The 22,576-nt window shown below is 36.3% G+C and overlaps 1 protein-coding gene across 1 annotated transcript in view; it reads left to right on the plus strand.

Annotated features, from left to right (window-relative positions):
- Positions 1-22,576, plus strand: part of Gria4 (glutamate ionotropic receptor AMPA type subunit 4) — a 309,909-nt gene that overhangs the window by 214,961 nt on the left and 72,372 nt on the right. The window contains exon 5 of the mRNA XM_076925900.1: positions 7,243-7,470. Coding sequence (XP_076782015.1) covers positions 7,243-7,470 — 228 coding nt within the window. The remainder of the gene's footprint in view (positions 1-7,242; positions 7,471-22,576) is intronic.

Raw genomic sequence — 22,576 nt, forward strand, 5'->3', positions numbered from 1 at the left:
TGCTAGCCATCTAAAATGGTCTCTTTCTCTTTTTATTTAATTAAAAATTAATTTTTTCATACAATACATTGTAATTATGGTTATCTGTTTCTCATTTCCTCTCAGATCCTCTCCACTTCCACATCCATCCAGCTTTCTCTCTGTCTCTCTCTCTCTAGAAAGAAAGTAGGACAAAGGAAGGAGGAAACAGTCAAACAGAACAGTGCTATTCTCTGATAACACTTTTGTGAGACTGTAGGATTGGTACCTTCTAATGCATCTTTGGAGGACATTTCCTTCTGCTGGAGAGTAATCAGCATGAAAATAGTGACTAAAAATAGTTTGAGTCAGCTAAGGGACAAGTATGATCATTTACTTGTGTGTATCATAAGACGATATCAGAATAGTGAAGAACTTAAGCACAGAACTGATAAAGAACTTTGTTCATAGTTCTTATATAAAGTAAGTATACTTGTTTCTTTTCAGAACAAAAACTTCACAAAAGAGGAAGGGTTTAGTTGGGATTTCTGTGCAAGTAACTTAGTCTACAGAGGGAAAGGCACGCTGGAAGATGTGAGATGCAACTAACTGGTCTCCTGTATCCACAATCAGTAAGATGAAAGCTGAAGTTCGGGTATCTTCTCTTTACTCAACCTGGGACTTTTACCCATAAACAAACACTACCCATATTCAAGATGGATCTTCCCCTTTTAATTAACCTAATATGAGAACTTACTCACAGACATGTCCATGGAGATTTCAAATCCTGTCAATTTAACAATCAATAATGACAATTAAACACCCTATCAGTGATGAACATATGAATTAATAGACTGAACTCTTCAAGTACAGGAATAAAATTCTTCCTGTTGCCAGTTTCAGAAACAACAGAGAGGAAGAAAAAAAATAGTGGTCAAACTCTTTGTAGAAGTTTTTGGTTTTCTACATTTTTTGAAAACTTTTGAGAATACTTGAATGCATGATAGTGTGCGTGAACAGCAGATTCAGTTGCAACTCACAGAAGTTTCATATTAATGGTTAAAGCAAAACAATAGGTTTCCTCTCATAGAAAAGTCTATGATAGATGGTCCCTGAGCATAGTTCATGTCATGAGGCCAATGAGCTTAGTTCCCTATAAAATGTAATTCTGGGAAGGAGAATGAAAGGTAACCTAATGATATTTTAATTAAAATCTATAAAAAATTTTAAAATAGAGAAAGAATGACATAGCATAAAAACATTCATACTGTATTAAATGTAAATGAGAATTTAATTGTGAGAGATTTGTGCTTTTTAATGCATGTAACAACAATCAGTATAAAAATGAAGTCATGAATTTGAACGAGAAAAAAGGTTATATAGGAGGTTTTGGAAGGAGACATTGGAAGGTATATTATGTAATTGTATTATAATCTCAAAAGCAAAAAAAAATAATAATTTTAAAAAATTACAAGAGACAGTATGCAAAAGCCAATTTTTTATTAAACGGCCAACAAAATTACAAAACCATACAGACAGAATAGTCTCATCTCATCACTTAAAGCTGAAACTTTGTGGCCAAGGGTGGGATCCACACTCAGCTACAAGATGACAGGACAATAAAGGACAAACATACTCCAAAGCTTACCTATATTCCACTGGCTGACACTTGGTCATAGTCATATCTCCAAATGAAAGACATGGAATAAAAAAATACTTATTCTGACTGTGTTTATCCCAGGTTAGAATGTCACTCTTTGAATAAAAAAGAAATTGCTAGCAGAAAGCAACTTACAATCCTTGCTAACGTCTTGAGTTCCTTTGTCAGTTGTCATCTGAACTGAGAATGAACACTGCAGTATAGGGAAGATGGAGAAATATTAGTGACAGAAAATGCAAGATATTTGGGGGACCTCGAGCCAGATGTAAAAATACCATTCAGTTCACCTTTGAAAGTAGATTTGGCATTTGTCCTCTAAGAAAAGTTAGTCCTTTTCTCTTCTCTCAGGTTTACACGGGCCCCTTCAACCTACATAGGAAAGGAAACCATCCTTTATTTCACTATGTGATTCTTAAACTGTAGAACAAATGAACACTGCAGTAATGACTGTCAGAAAGTTTACCCAGGCTGGTTTCTCTTCTGTGTGCTGAGATCTCCGGGTCATGACCCTGACCTTGAAACATGTTATTTCAGCACTGAGGTGCTTTGACAAGTGTCCAAACAAAATGGTTGCTAAATATACATTGTACTTCCAGCATGGTCACATTAAATGCATCAAGGATTTCAGAATCATCCTCATGTCTTTGACTCAGCTCAATCTACAGCAAGAAGCAGGCTTTTAATACACAATTTTCTTAGAACCCACTAGTTAGTGCCAGACCAGAGTAACAGATTTCTGCACAATGGCTTGTAAAACAATGAAGATGGCTTTATGTAGGGGCAGGTGGCTACTAGTTCACTTGATCACTTCCTTCCAGGCTCAACAACAGCTTTTTGGAATCAGATATCTTGTCTATCTTTCTCTATGCCTTTGTCTTTCTGTCTCTGTCTCTCTGGGTTTCTGTCCCTCTGTCTTTGCTTCTCTCTGTGTATCTCTCTGTTTCTGTCTCTCTCTGGGCCTGTCTCTGTCACTTTGTCTCTGTCTCTCTGTCTCTCCCTGTGCTTCTCAGTGTCTCTCTGTCTCTGTGTGTCTTTGTCTTTCTCTGTGTGCCTCTCTCTCTCTCTCTCTCTCTCTCTCTCTCTCTCTCTCTCACACACACACACACACACACACACCACAGTTTCTATATCCTAGACATTTCTCTACCCCATATCTAAAATGCGTCATTTGCTTTCTCCTCCCCTGACTTTGTTACTCTGATCAGATTCCTTGATAAATTCTATATTCTCACCCTTTCCCCTTTTCTCCTTTATGTTTCAACCCTTTGAAACATGATTTATAGATCAAGCATTGAGCGATCTGATTATAACTATGCCACTGAAAACACAGTAGGCACTTACTGGTCTTCATGCAGATGAATCAGTCCACAGTATCCAGACAGCTTCTATCATTTTGGAGTGATCTCCTCCCGAGCATGAATTTCTCCTGTTTAGCCTCCTGCTGCTTTTGTCTTGACAAATACACTAAGTAAATCTTACACAACAAATATTAAATAAGCCCAATTTGGGGTGAAGAAGAAATACCACTGAGGTGCAACTCATCACCAAATAAGTCACTTTCTTTGCTGATGTAGGAGGTTTTGCTGTGAAGTGTTGCAGTAGCGTTAACCTGGCTGCCATTTCATTTAACATAATCATTGTACAGTAAGATAACATGATGTAGATACTTCATGTTGCTTGACAGTGTTCTTGAATCACTATGGAAAGGCTGATTATAAACTATGTGCAAATAATATAAATATACCTGAATGTATTCTATTGCAATTGCAGAGTATTTTTATTTCTTTGCATTTATTTACAAAATGCTATATGTTGACACATGGGTCACTTACCTAGTTGCAAGATTCATAGATATCACACTCATTGTAAGAAGACTTTGCTGATCTTGATACACTTTATAAGATCTTGTCCATATAAAATTTTCAACAAAGGATATGAAGTTAAAAATATTAGACAGCTTTTCAAGATAATATGGCATGTAAAATTATTATTTATAGTAATGAATTATTGTCATCTGTGTGGCATCCATTCACTTTTGGCTATCAATATTAAAATGCATATTTTTAAGAAAACAAAGGTATATGACTCACAGTCAGATGTAGGAACTGTACAGCTTGACTTGTGCTTTCTAGTTTACATAACAAACAAGTTACATCATAGCCTCAAATGCAGCTTTTTCTCCCTGTGGCAATACATTCTGAACTATTGTGGCAAATAAAAAAGGCACATGTGCTGAAGGGGAAAGTGTATTAAAGTGAAACATTAATAAAAAGACTTAAAACTTGAGCAATGCTCTGAGACTATCTGTGTCCTTCCTGCTGCTTGAAAAGATGCCATTGATTTCTGACTATGATTAATGAGCCTTTTCAATGGCTAGCGTGGTTTGACATTTAACAAGAATTGTCTTCTAGGTTTCTGTCTTATGTCACTTGCAGCATAGTTTCTAAATCTGAACAATCCAATAGTGAAACGCTGCCCTTGAAGTTCAATTTTGTTTTTGTTAGTGTGAATCTTGCAGCATTATCTAAGTGGAGAAATATATAAATTCCTCCAAATATATGTTTCTCTATGTCCTGTAAAATCCATCATCAGGAAAATAGCAACATGAACAATTTTTCTTGACATGAGATCTGACAGCCACACAGTGCTTAAACAAATAAGGCAACAGCATGGAGAGAGCTGAGCCAAGCTGCAGATCGATGTGAGGGAGCAGGAAGATGATCCCAATGTGTGGTCCATGTTCATCATTTTGCAGCATTCAATCAAACAAACAAGAGTTGTTTATATGATCACAAATAAAAAGAGAAAAATAGATGTCAATTGCCATTCCTTGAAGCCTTCATTTCAAATCAAATAACATATTCGTAGGTATCAACAAATAAATAAAAGGAATCTTGCGTCAGTTACCAACAGCACACAAGTCCAGGGACAGAAGAAGTTAACTCTGAATTCTTACAGTAAGAGAGCTCTCAAGAACTAGGAGATAGCTCAGTAGGTAAAGTGTTTGTTTAAATTCTTAATACCTCACAAAAGCCAGGCATGGTAACACTGTAATAAGGCACCTGTGACCCCGGTGCTGAGAGTGGCAGATCCAACCACAGAGTTTCCTACGCAGCCAGTCTAGCAGAAATGGCAAGCTGCAGATTCAGAGAGAGATCTTGGCTCAAAACATTAGATTAAGGGTGATTTTAAAAGATATATGATAATCTCTGGCCTCCACAGTCTCATACACAGGTAAAAAATGAGTATGTACACACACACACACACTCAAACACACACAGAAAGAAGAAAGAAAGAAAGAAAGAAAGAAAGAAAGAAAGAAAGAAAGAAAGAAAGAAAGAAAGGAAGGAGAGAGAGAGGAGGGACGGAAGGAAGAACGGCAGGGAGGGAGGGAGGGAGGGAAGGAGGGAGGGAGGGAGGGAGGGAGGGAGGGAGGGAGGGAGGGCAGGAAAGCAGGAAGGTAGGGAGAAGGCTGAGAGGTTAGGAGCAGTTGGTGTTCTTGAGAGTTTCATTACCATCACCCACTTCTGGCTACTAAGAACTAAATGATAAAGCAGAAATCTGATGCCCTCTTTAACCCTTTGGAGCCTACCACATGTGTATGCACATACATCACCCAAACAGACACATAATCACAAGAGGAAAGAAAGAAAAATCTTCCGCATCTATTGAATAGGAAATAAGAGAACCCTAGGTTTCAGGTTGGTGGGAGAAGGGCAATGTCAAGTGAAATATAAAAAGATAATTACAGGTATGAACTACAAAGAAAAGACTGGATATGTATGGAGCATACATATCCAGAATAAGCATATTGTAATTAGCATGCCCTCTTCCTTTTTAGGAGATTTTATTTCATTTAAATAGAAATGAAGTCTGACTGCCATGGTATTCATTTGGCAGGAAATCAGGCAATTTATATTTCAGATATGATCTCATCATCAGGTCCATCTGTTGACATTGTCTGCACATCATAATGTTTAGAGCTCTGAGACAGAGAAAACATAAACTTGAAGTGAAACTCCCTAAATCTGAAACCCCAAATAAGTGCTCTCTTATCTTATAAGTGTGATATGTTCACTTTAAATTTTCCATTTAAATCCTGCCAGCTAACCTAACTGCAATGCCTACAGAAGGAGAAACCAGGGACAGCAACTACAGGATGAGATCACGCTGCTGTTAAAACACTCTTCAGGAGACTAGATAGAATATTTTGTTTATGTCAAGCCATGAAGTTAAAAAAAAAAAAAATTGGTGGCTCTGGTCCTAACCAATTTTTATCTAAGAGATATTTTATACATTCAGAGAATCTTTTCCTCTTTATCTCTCAAGCTATAACTCAAAGCTGAAGTCTCTCTCCTTCCACTTGCAGGGAGATTTGGTGAAGAACAGGCAGAGATCACAGCCTTTCCTGCAGAAGTTCTGTCTTCACCTAACCAGTATTCCATCTGACAAAATCTTGTGATTTTCCAGGGCTACTGTAGTTGCACTTTCTATTGGACCATTTCCTTGTTTACTTGCTTCCTGTGTGTGTATGTCCCAGCACGCCTGTGAATGTCACAGGACAATTCGGAGTGCTCCATTCACTTCTTCCACCATGTAAACTGGGAAGTGAACTGAGGACACCAAGCTTTGGTGGCAACTGCCTTTACTTGTTGAGTCACTTCATCAGCCAGAAATCATTGTGTGTGTGTGTGTGTGTGTGTGTGTGTGTGTGTGTGTGTGTGTGTGTGTGTGTATAGTTTTGGTGACAAGATCTTGTGTAGTCCAGACTGGCCATAAATTCCTTCCTTATGCAGCTGAAGCTGACCTTGAGCTCCTATGTCTGCTTCTCAGCTGGTACTAATACAGACATGTGACACATGCATTCTCAATTGCACTTTGAAAAGTTTGGCCACATGCATTTAAATGTGTATCTCCTCTAAGAGCTTATTAATCTAAGTTGATAATTCACCTCATACCAAGCCTACACACTTCTTCTGCCAGGACAAGTAAAACATAATAAATAATGCTATCACTGTATAGACCTGCCCAAATCATCGAATGAAACTGTGACAATAATACATCCTCAATTCATACCATAGTAGTGGTTGTTTGGTTTCAGTTTGTTTGTTTTGCTTTGCTTTGCTTTGCATTGTTTTGTTGGGGTTGTTTGTTTGTAAATCTTTCTTCCATAGTGAAACCAAAAATGTTGTTTGTGTCCTGTTCAATCAAAAAATTGAAACCTTTTTTCAAAACAAATTCTTTCTATAGTGTAAAATAACAAAAGAGTTCATGAAATTGATATTTACCAGAGAGTTTTTTACAAGGGAGTTTTGTTTAATCTCATAAAAAAATATATCTAGAGCAAAAGAATATTCTCCAGTAGAGAGATTTTTGAGATTTTACAGAAGTTATACTGTGACAAGCTCATCCAATCAATAGCTTAAGAGAATCTGTTGCCTGAGTAAGGAAAAAAAGGGGGAAGGGGTTTCATAAATAACGACTCACGTTTTCAAGATTGATATGATCTGTGTGTGCTTTAAATACGAGAAATGTTGATATGGATCCAGTCTCTACATACGTCTAAAGGAATGTTTCTACATACATTAAAAGCATAATTTTATTAACTTTTTTCTCTCTAATAGGGTATTCAATACTTCAAGCTATAATGGAAAAAGCAGGACAGAATGGATGGCATGTCAGTGCGATATGTGTGGAAAATTTTAACGATGTCAGCTACAGGCAACTGCTAGAAGAGCTTGACAGAAGACAAGAGAAGAAATTTGTAATAGATTGTGAGATAGAAAGGCTTCAAAACATTTTAGAACAAGTAAGTTCTGGGCTTCATCTTATTATTAAGGTGTGCATTGGATAAAAATGTTAACCTATTCCAGATATGTCTCCATATTGTCTCCCAGTTCAAAATATAAGAATTAGGAATTTTCCATAATTTATCTCCAGGAAAAAAAAAATGACAGTTCTTTATTGTCAAAGATCATTTAGTCCTTAGGTACAGTTAAAGACAAGAATACAGCTTTTCCATCCTGGAAAGGTATAAACAGTAGAAAAGTATTTGCTTAGTTACCAGGAATTCTGAACTTTCATTAATATGAATCTTGAAAAAAAATATTAGAGAAATTGAAAGGGCCTCTTTAGGTCTTCAAGAATTAGTTGCATGAAAATTATCAACATAAATTAGCAAATCAATGAAAAAATGATGATTAGGTAGAACATTCTGTGATGTGTTATGTTCTACCAGATGTTTTAAATAAATGCTATTTATTGTCACCCATAAAGATGATTTTTCAACTTTCCTTTAGAAGGGAGACTCTACGAATAAAGATTTCAATAAATAACTGTTGATTCGATTTGAAGAGGTTAGAAAAAGATAAAAGCGAGCTTTTCCATTGTGCTAAGTGATAGGAAAACACTATGCAGTTATAGACTGCATTTACGTCTCCTGACCTGAACACAACGATAAAGTCTTTAGACTGTCTTCCACTGAAATCACGGTGCCTGGGTGCCATCTGGTGGTTCTAAGGAGGTTTGTTCATACTTATACACAATAGTTGAAATAACGTAATTCAGAGTTAATTAAATAGGTATAGTTTAACTGCAGAATTATGCGATTGGATTTGGAATAGAAAATCTGTCAGTTTGGAGTTCATTTACAACATTCATTTTAGTATACAAAATATATCTAAGATTTTTACCATAGCAGCTGCAATCTCTGGATTCAGCATCACTGTATATATTAGAACTTGTAAAAGTTTATCATGATATTAACTTTGCATTTTTAAGATATGAAAGAGCATTGAACTATAAGAGAAATTCGCAAAGTAGCTACCTCTTATCCTGTTGTAGAAGAAAATTATAACAATTTACTAAAGTAAAAATTTCTGCTACTTTGTTATCTATGAATACACAAATCACTTCATGTAGTAATCCAGGTAAATGAACTTTTTAAGGAGCACTGGTGGAATTCCAAGGAAGCCTCTCCTTTCATATTCAGAGCAGTAATTCTAAATCCAATTCTACTCTCTCACTTCCACACCCACTGCCCTGTAGTTAGATTTTGCTGTTTTTTAAGCTGAATAGTTTTTAAAATTGATTGGGATGAGTCCCTGTGGAGCAGACAAACAACTGCCAGTATTGCCAAATTCCTGTCAGAGGCTAAATGCCACAGAAAGCCTTCACTTACCTCCTGTGCTGTAAAGACCCAGGCTTTGGAGATAAGTTGGTCTTCAAAGGACACTGAGAGGCTTACTTGATTTCTGAGAAGAAAATTGGCATACCTGGGTACTGTGGGTAAGCTCTAAGCCTTACATGACTGTAAAGGGATGGACTTTCCACCTCCTCTTCCTCTTCTTTCTCCTTATCCTCCTCTTTCTCTTCTTCCTCTCCCTTCACCTTCTCCTTATTTTTCTCCTCCTCCTCCTCCTTTGTTTTTCTGTTAACATTTCAAAGAAGTTAAAAACTTGAGTGTCTACCATACCTATTTTGGGGTAAAATTTACTTATTTTCTTTACTATTAGGGCTACCTACATAGGAGTGTAAATTCCTTTAACTCAGGTAGACATTTCATAAAGTATAAGAAACCCCACTGTCCTGTAAGGAGATCATGACTTCTTGGTTGTATAATAATGGTTCTTTCCTCCTCCAAGCTGTGTCTGATTGGAAACGTGATTATTTCCTATTATCTTTATTCCATAGCTCCAAAGAAAGTCACTTGTGGCATTTGTTGATTTGATTCTGTGTTTTGTGGTGCTGCATGCTGAACCCAGGCCCTCCGTGGATGTGTTTGGCAGGCTTTCTGTGACTGAGCTACATCTCCCGCTCTGGATTTCACTCTTGATTCTGTTCTCTCAGAACTAATCCAAATGCTTCCAAGAATGTGTGCAATGGCTCACATTTCAACAAAATTCTATATTCATTAAGTAAGGAAAGAACAGAAAACATTTCATAGACTAAATAAAGCATTATTTAAAGAATAGTCATGAAATATTGAATAGGAAAAGTAAAAGGAAAGATTAGGGCCAAATTGATAATGAATACAAAATCACTCCCAGACAGGATTAATAAAGGCTAGCTTGCCATCACACTGAAGGGTGACTAGAGTTGATGATATTGTGTTGTATGTTTTCAAATAGCTAGGAAATGAAAATGGCCTATATTGTTTGGGAGTCTTTTAAACTCATGGCTGGTACTAGGGTTTTTATTAGATGATCTATGTTTCATGAGGAAAATATTTTCTTCCCAAATGGTATAGCTTCATATATATGATAGATAGATAGATAGATAGATAGATAGATAGATAGATAGATAGACAGATAGATAGATAGACAAACAGACAGATAGACAGATAGATAACAGATATGTGTGCATTTGCATGTTTGTGTATGCATGTATGTATGTACATATACATATATAAACAAATAACAAGTTAGATATAAAATGATATAATTCCTTAAGACTTTTTCAAGTCTTAGTATACTTTATCCTTCTTCCCTTCCTCCTCTTCTTGACTGATATTCCTCCCTCCATCCTTTCCCATTTTCCAATTTTTTATCATTTCTCTTTTCATATCACTTGAATTCTTCTATTCTCCTCTCTCAGCCCACAAGCCCTACTCCATGGAGATGATTTTGAGTGTTCTCCTCACAAACAAATAAGAATATGATCGGGGATACCTTACATATCCTGAACTAATCAGCACACCATGTAAATGGGTCTGAATACCATAATGTAACACTGAATAGATCAATGATGTATGTTTAATAAATCAATAAAGGTTGTTTAGATCAAAATTTTAAAGTAGAAAAGGTATTCCTCTCTCAGGAGATTCTCATAATGAAAATTCAAAGTGTGCTCTGAAATTTCTAGAAGAACCAGCACACCTTGCTTGCTGTCTATAATTGCTTCTTTGACATTTTAATATGGATCAGTTTACAAAAAGCCTAATGTAAATAGGTCACACATTGTCATTTTAAGATATATTTATGGGAGCTGGTGGTACATAAAGCATTTTCTCTTTTGTACTTGTTTCCCAAATTATTTTATGCCATGAGCTGACTCATTCTTATAAATGTATTTGCTATTTAAAGCAGCAGTTAGCTATAGATTCCTTGAAACATTTCAAGACATAACCAGGAAAACAGCAAAGGAAGCCTCAGCTTGAGAATGCCTCTGTGCTTGAGTCCTTGTAATCTGGTTTGACATACATCTCTGAGACATAGTCTTTGCAGCAGCCAAGCTTAGCCAGTCATAGTCAGCTCCTTCCACAGGGGTAAAGTGCGAAACGTGCTCAGGTACGTTACTTTGTCCATCACTTCTGGCTCCAGTCATCCAGTCATATGTGCTGTCTGACCACGATGGACTTGCAGATCCCTGGGAATCTGTTCTACTTCCTCACAGTGACCTCATTCTAGAATTTTAAGTGGAAGTCAAATAAAGAGTTTTAAGTTTGCTGTTGTTTAGTCTTTTAGATAAGAACAAATATGTGAAAAAATAGTTTTAAGATACCATCAGTTCCCATTCTAAATGAAACAACATGAAAATAACACGTTTATGTAACATTGACTATGCCACACATGGCACGAGGAATATAACAAAACACTAAATTGAGTTTCTTGCCACTTGCTCGAGCCAGCAAATAAAATAAAATGTCTGCTCTTCTAAATTTAAAGAATAAGTGGATCCACACCTAAACCCAAAACAAAAAACCAGAAAAACAAAAACAATTCAAAAAAAAAAAAAAAAAAAACCCAAAACTTTGAAACTACAGGATCCTAAACAGATGCTCAGAGTTAAGAACGCAAACTGTTCTTACACAAGACATAAAGTTCGAATGATAAATTGTTTTCATATCAAAAGAGGTGTTTATACTAAGAGACTTTCGTGTTATTTTCATACGTTTGTTATTTTAAAACCCTGAGCACAATACTTAAATCAGTGAAACACTGATCTGTCTGACTCACCCCGGCCCCATTTCCTTGTTTTTCCTTGTTTAACCTAGTGGTCAAAAACAAATAAACAAAAACCTTGAAACTGTATCTCACCTAAAATTTAAACAATAAAAACTGGCTCAGCTGGGGCTAGGGAGACAGCTCAGCTTTTAAGAGCACTGGCTGCTCTTTCAGAGAACTAGAGTTCAGTTGCTAGAACTCACATGGTGTCTCACAACTCTACAGGTCCAGGGACACTCTCTTCTGACCTCAGTGGGGAGCCAGGCAGAAACACAGTACACAGATCTCTCTCTCTCTCTCTCTCTCTCTCTCTCTCTCTCTCTCTCTCTCTCTCTCTCTCTCTCTCGGCAAAAAACTCATAAACAAAAACTAAAAATAATAATTCCTTTAGATTTGTTTAAAATATTTACGAATAAGTTTCATCAAAATAGTCCTGAGATGTCCACTCTTCCCTGTCAAACATTTCCCACCAATATGGAAAAGCAAGAGGCCCTGCAGTTAGAAGTTTACATTCCTACAGTTCATGAAATGCTTTGATTAGGACACACAACTCTGACACTTGAAATCAGACAGACCAGATTGTAAAATTTTAAAGCACAGATGTGTTTTTACTCTCTTAGAGATAGTTAAGAAATGTCCAATGGCTATTTTGTTGTTGTTGTTGTTGTGTGTGTGGTTTTGTTTTAAAAATGAATAGCTTAATTATCTCCTTAAGGCTTAATTGGCTTAATTTTTCCTCCTCTACTTAACATACAGCAAACTGAACTTAGATTATTTAAAAGAGAAAAAACCCCTGCTTCCTCTAAATAAAATTTAATAGGAAGTATGTCAGCTCATGTGGTGAGTGGTGAAGCACTATATAAATTTACACATAGGGTATAATTTCAAACAAAGCACAAACGCAGACAGCCATTCCTGGGTACTTATGGTACTTATTAATTCTTCAAATACTTGTTAAATAATCTCTCCTTTCTTCTTTCTCTCTCTCTCTCTCTCTCTCTCTCTCTCTCTCTCTCTCTCTCCTCTCTCCCTCTCTCTCTCCCTCTCCCTCTCCCTTTCTCTCTCCCTCTCCCCATTTATCATTTCCCCTTCTCTTTTTCTCGTGTGTATGTATGTGTGTCTGTCTGTCTGTCTGTCTGTCTGTCTGTCTGTTTGCATGTGTAAAAGGCCAGAAGTTCCTAGTATTATAGATAAGTTTATATTCTGCTTGGTTACTAAGATTTTTTTATATTGGTGTGTTTGTGTATGTTCCCACATCTATACGTATAGACACACATACAAATATGCATGTATACATGTGGCATTATGCACATCAAGTCAGAAGACAACTTTTGAATAGTTTTTTTTTTTTCATTTTAACATCTGGGTCCTGGGCATTGGACTTAAGATGTCACACTTGGCAATAAGTCCCTTCACCTGCTGAGGCATCTATCTTGTCTGTATTAGGTTTTGTTTGTTTGTGTGTGTGTGTGTGTGTGTGTGTGTTTGTTTTATATGTGCATGAAGGAATGGTGTGTGCATGTGTATGTCTAATTTAGAAAAAGAAAAAGACAAAAATTCATTATTGATGTCCTGAAAGGTTATTATGTTCCCAAAGGACAGTCATCCTACCCTGAGGCAAGATCAACTAGACAGAGTGAAGTACCCTCAACACAAATGTGGACATGTGTATAGAGGAGAAGAAATATGATGTTGGACAAATTAATTTATTCTAATCACCATACTGCTATTCATACCTAGCACCACCTAAGGGAGGATTCAATTCCTAGAAAGAATCAGGGACAAAAAGTCAAATTTATAACATCATTAATTAAAGTATAAAAGCTGGATATCTAGAGAATATATATACAAATTCTTACAATTTTTAAATATTAGAAATTATACCATATAAAACTCTACCTTTTCCACCTCATCTCCCCCTTGAATCACTACCATTTAATAAAGGATTAAAAAAGAAATTCAATATTGTAAAGCCTGACTCTATTTCAGATTGGATCATTTCACTGCCTAGCTAGTGATCATTTTATTCACACCAATGCAAAAAAGAGAAAGAAAAAAGGAAAGAAAAATCAGAACAAACTAAAAAGAAGCACAATAGAAAAGGGAGAGCAATCCACCTATGAGAAAAAGACATCTCTGTGGCAGATATTTGTTAGAGATGTTGACTTTGGATGTGAATGTGCTGACTCAGTAGACAGGACAGCTATGCAGTCAGCACCTCTTGTACTTACTTAAACTCTATATACTAGACAAATGAAGACAAATGGTCCCTACTCCTAGCTTATACTCAGGCCAGGGGTCCAAAAATGTAAAAATAATTATTGGAGCATTTAATAGCATCTGAAAAAAATATGAAATAGGGAAAGAACTCAGAAGACAAGGTGACTGAATATGCTACAAGTCAAGAATGCTTTATAGAAGAAAAATAAAATTTTCTATATTGTAAAATGCATTAGGATTTTCCTATGCATGGGAAAGAAAATGAAAGAAATCTAATTTTTCATTCTCGAGGAAAAGAAAGGATAGGCCAGATGAAAGACTACAAAATACGATAGCTAAGAAATCCTATCAGCAATTTCCCACATGGAAGTACTGACAGAGCCAGGTGTCTTTATGGGAAAACTCAGGAAATGGAGATGAATCTACAGGACACAATAAGATAGTAAAATAGACCATTGGCCAAGGAGGAACCTGTGAAGACTGGCAAACAGAAAAGCAAAGTTCTAATGGCATCCCTTGAGTGCTTGCCTATTGAAATTCTATCCATCAAAGCACAGCACATTATTAACCAGTACATCCTCAGGCTCCAAAAATAACTGTTCAATGGAAGTCTGAATGGACCTCACTTAAAGACTGGAAAAGAGACATCTTCAATATATGTTTAAGGTTAGAGCACCCAATAATACCTGAGGCGCTAGTAGCAAGCCTGCAATTACCTCGAAGGCTTCCTTGTCCAGAATCTCATCTGGCAAGCTGATGAGACACCTATACATTTTAGTTTGTTGTTCTGGCTGAAAAGCAGAAAGAATTTGTTTTCCACATGCTGAGGTAACAATAAGTGATACACAAGAATGAATCAAGTTTCTGAAGAAAAGAGCACCGTTAGGGAATCCTATCAGCAATGTCCCACACTGCACTGGCAGGAAGAACAAGATGCTTTTGTTTTCTGGTAGAACACCTTTGCCTATCAGGGTGTGCTCGCTTAGAACATACACAAAGTAAGAGGAACTCAAAAGACATAAAGTTATGCTAAGAATGGTAGTTTTCCTTCATTAAGCTTACTTTTTGGCTAAATTGACTTGAATGTTAAGGTACCATTATACTGCAATAAGTTTGTTGGTTTCATAGAAAATAAATAAAAAGAGCAAAAATCAAACATTTAATATTATCAGTCAGATTAGTGCTAACTGGTGCTAATTGGTGAGGTTAGAACAAAAAGGAATTCTCTCATACTAGCTGCAGCTACGGCTTATGATAACAGGAGTCTAGGCAGAAGAGGAGTGTATTTGCTGGAATGCAACTCATTTTGTCTTGAAAATATTGTGAAATCCAGGATAAAGGTAGGCTCAAATAATGTTGCTTTGCCTGGAGAGCAGTTATTGGAATCTAAAGAACAGTTCTTTTAAAATAATAAAGTAAAACCTGCTTGATAATTTAGATGAATAAGTTCTGTTAGATTTTAAGTTTTAAATCAGAAATAGCTTCCCCAGAATATTAACTATGGTTTAAAAAATAATTTAAAGTATCAATCATTAAACAGAAAGCAGGAAACTTGCTCATCAAATGTTGAAAATACAAGCTAACAAAAAGCAAATTACATCAACTGCTTTTTCCCATTGCCATGACAACATGCCTGGCCAAAGCAGCTTAAGGAAGGGTTTGCATTGTTTATAGTATGAAGTGATACAGTCCATCATGGCAGGAATATGGGCAGGAGCCTGACGCAGGTGACCATAGTGTATCCACAGTCAGGAAGCAGAAACCGGTGAACACAGTTGCTTAACTGACCCAACATTCTCCCTTTCTATTTGAACTAGGACTAGCCAAGAACTAGCCAATAATAAAATTCATAGTTTACTTATTATTTAACCTTTTCTCAGCCAAGTATCCCTATTTAAATTTAAAATATAGCTTAAATACATCTGTACTTGCTCAATAGCCTTCCCTTTGAAAGTAGAACTCATACTAGAAAGTATATTCATTTTATTATGTGTTTATGATATACTGCAACTGTATATTAATATATATTATATGCTAATATAATGCAAATAAAGCAAAAAAGAGTTTCTTGTCTCTACCTTACAAGCTTCTTATTTTCCACTTATACTTGTAAGCATCACTCTTCCATCTGTTAATTTATGTGCCACATACTTATCTTATACCTGCTAGTTTCTATGCCTCGTCTCTGAGTTAAATCAATATCAATCTGATCTATAAAGGAACTTAAAGGAAAAACGGAGCAGCACAAACAATGTATCCAACAAGCAAAGTCGTTTAAAGGATAAAATCAAACTGTTGTGTAATGAATTAGAAGCTCCCAGGTTTAAAAAAAAAAAAAACTGTGCAAAGAGTGTTCAATACTGAGTATAAGTGTGGGAATGAGACAGCAGGGCATACCTCCTCCATGTCAGTGCCAAAAACAGGTTGGCAGGGCATCAAGGCAAGAGTCTTGAGGTAAAGACCAAGGAGAAATGAGAGCAGATTGTAATAAACAAACAAACAACTAATTAAAATCAAATAGTAAAGATAAAATATTTACTAATTCATCTACTAAGTATTCCTTTTGCCAACCTTCATGCTATTTATTTAATTTGGGTATTGATAGCTTCCATTTTTTTTGTTAAGAATTTGAGAAGTATAATTGATCTAGATAGGTTTTTTCTTTTATAATTGTGTGTGTGTGCATGTGTGTACGTGTGTGTGTGTGTTCGTGTGTGTGTGTGTGTGTGTGTGTGTGTGTGTGTGTGTGTGTGTGCAAAATCCAGAGGTCCTGGATCTCCTAGACATGGAGGTGTAGATCAGTTGTAAGCCACTTGATATGGGTGCTAGGACCTATACTTGGGTCTGCTTTAAGAGCAATACATACTCTTTACCACTGAGCTATATGTCCAGCTAACTATGCTTTGGTTAAAAGAAAATTCCTTTTAGCAATTTTAACAATAATATATGTAATTCATGGAAATGCATAAAATAGCTTTAAAATATATATTTGAGTGTTTTTCCCTGAATATACAACTAGAGTGTATTAGAGTGGTTATAAGCTGTCCTGTGGATACTGGAAACTGAACCTAGGTCCTCTGCAAGAACAGCAATTGTTTTTAACCTCTATGAGATTTCCTCTGTCTCCTCTCCCTCTCCTCTCTTTCTCTCTCTCCCAATCCCCTGCCCCCTCTCTCTTCCTCTATGTGTATGTGTATATAAGTGTATTTGTGTGAATGTGTATCTTTGTCTCTCTCATATGTGTATGTTTATATATACATATGTATTTCCGATATAGCCTGTTGAGTTCACATAATGTTACTTGTGCATATATTTTAAGGGCTGATTGCTTGGCACTGAACACCCAGTTAGAGTTCTCTTTCCAGAGGAAGACCTTTCCTTCTGCTCCCAGCTTTCTTCAGTTGTCTATAGATTTTGTGTAGGGTTAAGGTCTCACGGGCATTTCCCCATGTAGTTAGACATGTTCATTGGTTTCCTCTATGTTCATCTCGTGTGAGCAGAAGCCATGTTAGTGAGACTTTACTGATGTCAGTTCTAATGTTACACAGGAAACTCCCTGGTCCTCTCACTCTTATGATCTTCCCACCTCCTCTTGTATAATGTTCCATGAGCCTTAGGTTGTAAGCATTTGCTCAATGTATCCATGGAGAGTAGGTTACATAGCTCTGCCTCTTAATTAACTGTGGTTTTCTGTAGCAGTCTCTGTTGCAAAGAGAAGTTTTCTTGATGAAGGGTGAAGACTACACTTATCTGTCATTAAAAGAACAAATGTTTATACATTGTTATTAGATATTATGATAGTTTAGTAAATTACTGATTCTAGGTTCTCCTCCAATAATCATGACTTCACTACTACTGGTTATTTAACCGGTCACTACTTGCGGGCATGGTACACATTATGGTGGGAATGTCTTAAGTCCAATTAGAAAGCTGTTGTTGCCTCCTAGGTATGGTGCCACTACTATATCAATAGGGCTCTCTTACTGTGTTGGCCTTTAATGTGCTTCATAGGCATCTTAGCTAGGTAGGTACGTAGATTGTATTTCTCCTTTAAAACCTTACACGGAACCATCTTATACCATGAAACCTAGCCCTAAGGGAGAAGGCACTCAGTTCAGTTCTCATTTGCTGTTACTATACATCTGCTTACATGTTTCATTCTCTTTTACTTAATTACCTGACACACTAATAATAAAAGGCCCCAATGTACTCAAATGCAAAAATATCCTACTGAAATGAAAACAGAGAGGATAACTCTGGGGCCATATGTGCTACATAGTTAATGAACCCCACCTCCATCTATTAAAGATGATTGTGCATATGCAAATTAGAAAATGTTTGAATAAAATGTTATTTCACAAGTTACTAAATAGCAAGAAAAGTTCTACTCACCAAACAATAAAATAAGTTATTTCATATAAACTTCAAATGATTTAAAGAATTATTGTTGAAATTGTAATGGTCTCTGAAGGGAAATGAGAAAATGTGGACACAATGATAAAATGGCGTAAAATCTGGGATGATTGTGTAAGCTAAGGGAAGAAATGAGTGAAGGGTGAGGCTATAGTCACAAAGGCTTCAGCTAATGTTTAACCAGATATAAAAAGTTTAACAAAAGTGTGTGCTCTAGTTTTGAGACTTAAAATGTACAGCTCATTATCCTATTAAAAACTGTAAAAATTTCTATAGCAAAAAAAAAAAAAAACTCTTAAACTTTATCTAACCTGGTGTTCCTTCCAAACCTGACACCTTTTCTGAATCTAGCTCTCTGCATTATACTTGTCTGCTATCCATCTAAAAAAAATATGAAAGAAATATATAATTTGAAAAGTAAGAGAGAATAGAATGTTCAGGTAACAGACCCTATATTTCCTTCCTGAAAGTCAGTTGGATATTTTGAAAAACTTCCTGTGAGAGAAAATTCACTTATATACCACTTTAATCTTCCTTCCCCTCATGAAAATAAATTATTCCCAGTTAGAAATTTTTATAATCTTGATATCACCTCCAAGAGAAGAAAATTCAAACATATACACAACACAGAGATACACCTCCTTTTAAAAGAGCTATCTTAGATGCCTATTTCCCATTTTCTACTAACCTCTTTTTACACTGCTCAAACTAATTTTTCTTTGGGTACTTTATTCTCTTCTCATTTGTATATTCTGAGTCTTAACTTAAAATTTTGATATGCCTTAAAACATTTGTAATTTCAGTCAGTAGCTTGTTTGGGAAAGCAGCCTGTCATGTATTTGTGTGTTGATGAAGATGAAGTAAATTTAAGGTTTTGTTTTTTTAAGTAAAATGCTCTTAAACATCTTGAGAGTGAACATCCATAGATATTTATGGAAAATATTAGACGCACTTCTCTTGCAGCGTTTTCTAGTATGCATCAGCATAGTCTCCGTAGCAACCGCCACACACGGCATTTACCATCTCTGCGTCACTGTGTTCTCTGAGAGAGAATGACATCTGAAGTAAGACTTCCTACCTAATTTATAAGATCACGATAAAGGATAATCCAAAGCCCTTCACACGTAAGTGTGCTATTGTGTGCCTTTAGCGGAAGACATTGCCTAGCACAGCATTCAGAACATTATAGTGGCGGTTTGAGGGAATGTACAGAACCCTTCATGGAAGAACTTCAGAGTGCTTTAGTAACCACTGATACATAAAAGCCTTGCATAAAGTCTGACTAAGAACTGAAGGCCAAAACTTAGTCCCTTTATGCATCAAAACAAAAATATTATGCTAACGCTTTAGAAAACTGTGTTAACTTTAACTACCCTTTTGCTTTTTTAATATTTTTTGATTCTTTGAATACTTCAGTCACGTACACAATTGATTTTGATAATATCCCCCCATTTTTCTCCCCCTAGTTCCTCTTGTATCCATCTTCCTTCTCTGACATCCTTAGCATCTTGTTCTTTTTTTTCCTCACTAAGTCCATTGTGTGCTGACTATATACTCATGGACGTAGAGCCCTTCAGTGCAGAATCATCTACCTAGGAAAGATCATATACCCTTAGAGAAAACCGACTTTCCCAGAAGCTATCAACTGCCAATAGCACCTCAGCTGGAGTGGGGGCTTGTGATCTCCTACCACCTTCATTCTAGAAAGTCAGCTGGCTTGATCCTGTCCAGATCTTGAGCAAGAAACCACAGGTGTTTTGAATTCATGAGTAAAGTGGTCCTATCAAACCCACAAAATACTTTTTCTGTCTGATACTCCCTAAATTCTGGCTCTTATAACCTTGCCCCCTCTTTATGAATGGTTCTTTAGCCTTTGGGGGAAAAGTTATGATATAGATGTCCCACTTACGATTGAACACACCACAGATAATTATTCTCTTCACTTTGACCTGTTGTGAGTTTCTGTGTTAACTCATGACAACTTGTCCAAACTCCTCTGATGACATCTGAGAGTAGCATGAATCTGAAGGTACAAAGGTATAAACTTTCAAGGCATTAAGAAATTAATTAGGAGTTGCATTAATTACAATTTACCACATCAATATCAGACATGAATTTATGATACCTACTTGTTCATATGCATACACCTGGTTTTACAACTGAATCATTTGACCAGTATAATAGATAGTTCTAAAGAAGTATTTGTTTCTTTAAAAGAAACAAGAAGAAGCAATTGAATGCTTTAGATTTGTTATATCTCTTAAGCGTGTATTATTGGAAAGGCAGACTTCTTTGACAGTGACAATAGGTGGTGCATCGTTTCTGACCTGTTTTTCAGAACTTTAAGTAGACACTTAATTATTATTAATCTAGTTCCATGGTCTGTTTCATTCCAGATTGTCCAGCTTCATTACCAGTACCACATCTCTTTGTCATAATGAAAGCTGATAATTATATTTTACAGCCAAGTCCTTACATTGATGTCATTTTCCTATGACAACATGACCAACCTTACCCTTGAAGAAGGCAGAAACATTTTAGATTCCATCTCAAACTTTCTCTACTGAAGCAACAATGTCAAGCACTCAGGGATACTGATCTGAACTCAATGGGAAATCACTCAGGCTTACTTTAAAACATCAAACATTCTCTACTATGATAAAACCCTAATTCTAATATTGTGCATTTGAAACAACTCTTAAATGTTTTTAAGTAAGAAAATTATAAAGATGCTTCACAAAGAGCACTGGTCACTGTTATTTGGAATATGTACTGTACATTTTTCACAAAGAAATTGTGACTTGAGTACATTCTTGGTGATGTACTGAGATCTGGCCTTAAACCATGGCTACCTTGAGTAGGAAAGGGATGAAGAGTCCTCTGTGCAATGGGTGTGGTATGACTGCTTTGTCACACACAGTAAAGAAGTTGGCTCAGCAAAGGCTCTGGTCTGTCTAGCATCTTTCAGTGAGTATCTTCAGACATATGCTTTCCAAGGCTCTCTGTCTCCAGATGTCAATGCTTATCACACTCTACAGGGTTTTTTTCTTCCAGTATTTTGTCCCTTTGTTTCCTGTAGTTTGATGAGACTTTAACCTTTAAGAATACATAGTCAAGCTTTAGCTGTTTGTAGTGCTTTGCTAATAATCTGGAGTTAACTGATTTGCTATGAGTGACTAGGACCAAGTTTTTAGGAGTCCCATGTGCTGTAATACTAGAGTTTATACCTCAAATAGAATTTTTTTTAATTGGTAAATGGTTTTGACTGCAATAACATGAATATCATAAGCTGTTATATAGGAATGCAAAAGCAGGGTAGACCTGGGGCTTAAAGAGTGTGCAAAGAGATTTTGATAACCACAGAAGAAGAAAATATACTAAGCAGAAAGAAATACAAAATTGGTTGCTGACTGACAGCAGAGCTAGCTGAGGCCAAATGGCAGAAATCTGTTCAGACTCAGTTCAAGTGTGTGCATTTCCTCATGTACGTGTCTGTTACCAAGTTTTCCCTATTGATGCCTATAGCACTGGATCTTCCTGAAATGTCCAGAATATTATATGATCTTGCCTTGCTCGGTCTATGTTCAGTCACTCAATCACACCCAATATAACAACTCAGTAAATGTCTCCAGTGCTGGTTAGATTTCTGTCCAGTTGATATAGTCATCTGGGAAGAGAGAACCTCAATTAGAAAATGACTCATCAAATTGACATGTAGACAAATCTGTAGGGCATTTTCGTGAATAATGTGGAGTGCCCAGGCCACCAGGGGTGATACCATTCCTGGGCAGATGTCCCTGAGTTGTATGAGAAAGCAGGATGAGCAAGCCATGGCAAGCATGCCTTTAATCGATACCCTTCCTCTGCTTCAATTCCTATCTCAAGGTTCCTACCTTAGTCCTGTTTTGGCTTCTTTGATGATTCATTGTAACCTCTAAATCAAATAAACCCTTTCTCCAAAAACTTACTTTTGATTAAATTCCTTATTGCAGAAATAGAAAGCAAACTGGGACATCCCTTTATTGATTTTTCTTTATAGTTCTGTCAGTGTATTGTTTTTCTTCACCTTTGTGGCAAACTCACAAAGTATGTTGATTTGATGGGTAATTATAACCTAGGTATGCTGAACAGAGTTTAAAATGTACAAATTATGTGTAAAATGTCATAAATTTATTCATAAACATAAATAACATAAATCTGCTATGGATAAGAACACAATATGACTACGATATAGGTAGGTATCAGATGGTATGAGTTTATATGGAATTCAGTGCTCACCCAGAAAGAGGAACTTTATGGTCAGACTAAATAACAGGTCAGAGCTCAGATCCTATGTAAAACCAGAATACTGTGGAGAACACAATCAAAATGGAGTAGAAAA

This window comes from Arvicanthis niloticus, chromosome 27 (genome assembly GCF_011762505.2).
Source record: "Arvicanthis niloticus isolate mArvNil1 chromosome 27, mArvNil1.pat.X, whole genome shotgun sequence".
Taxonomy (NCBI): domain Eukaryota; kingdom Metazoa; phylum Chordata; class Mammalia; order Rodentia; family Muridae; genus Arvicanthis; species Arvicanthis niloticus.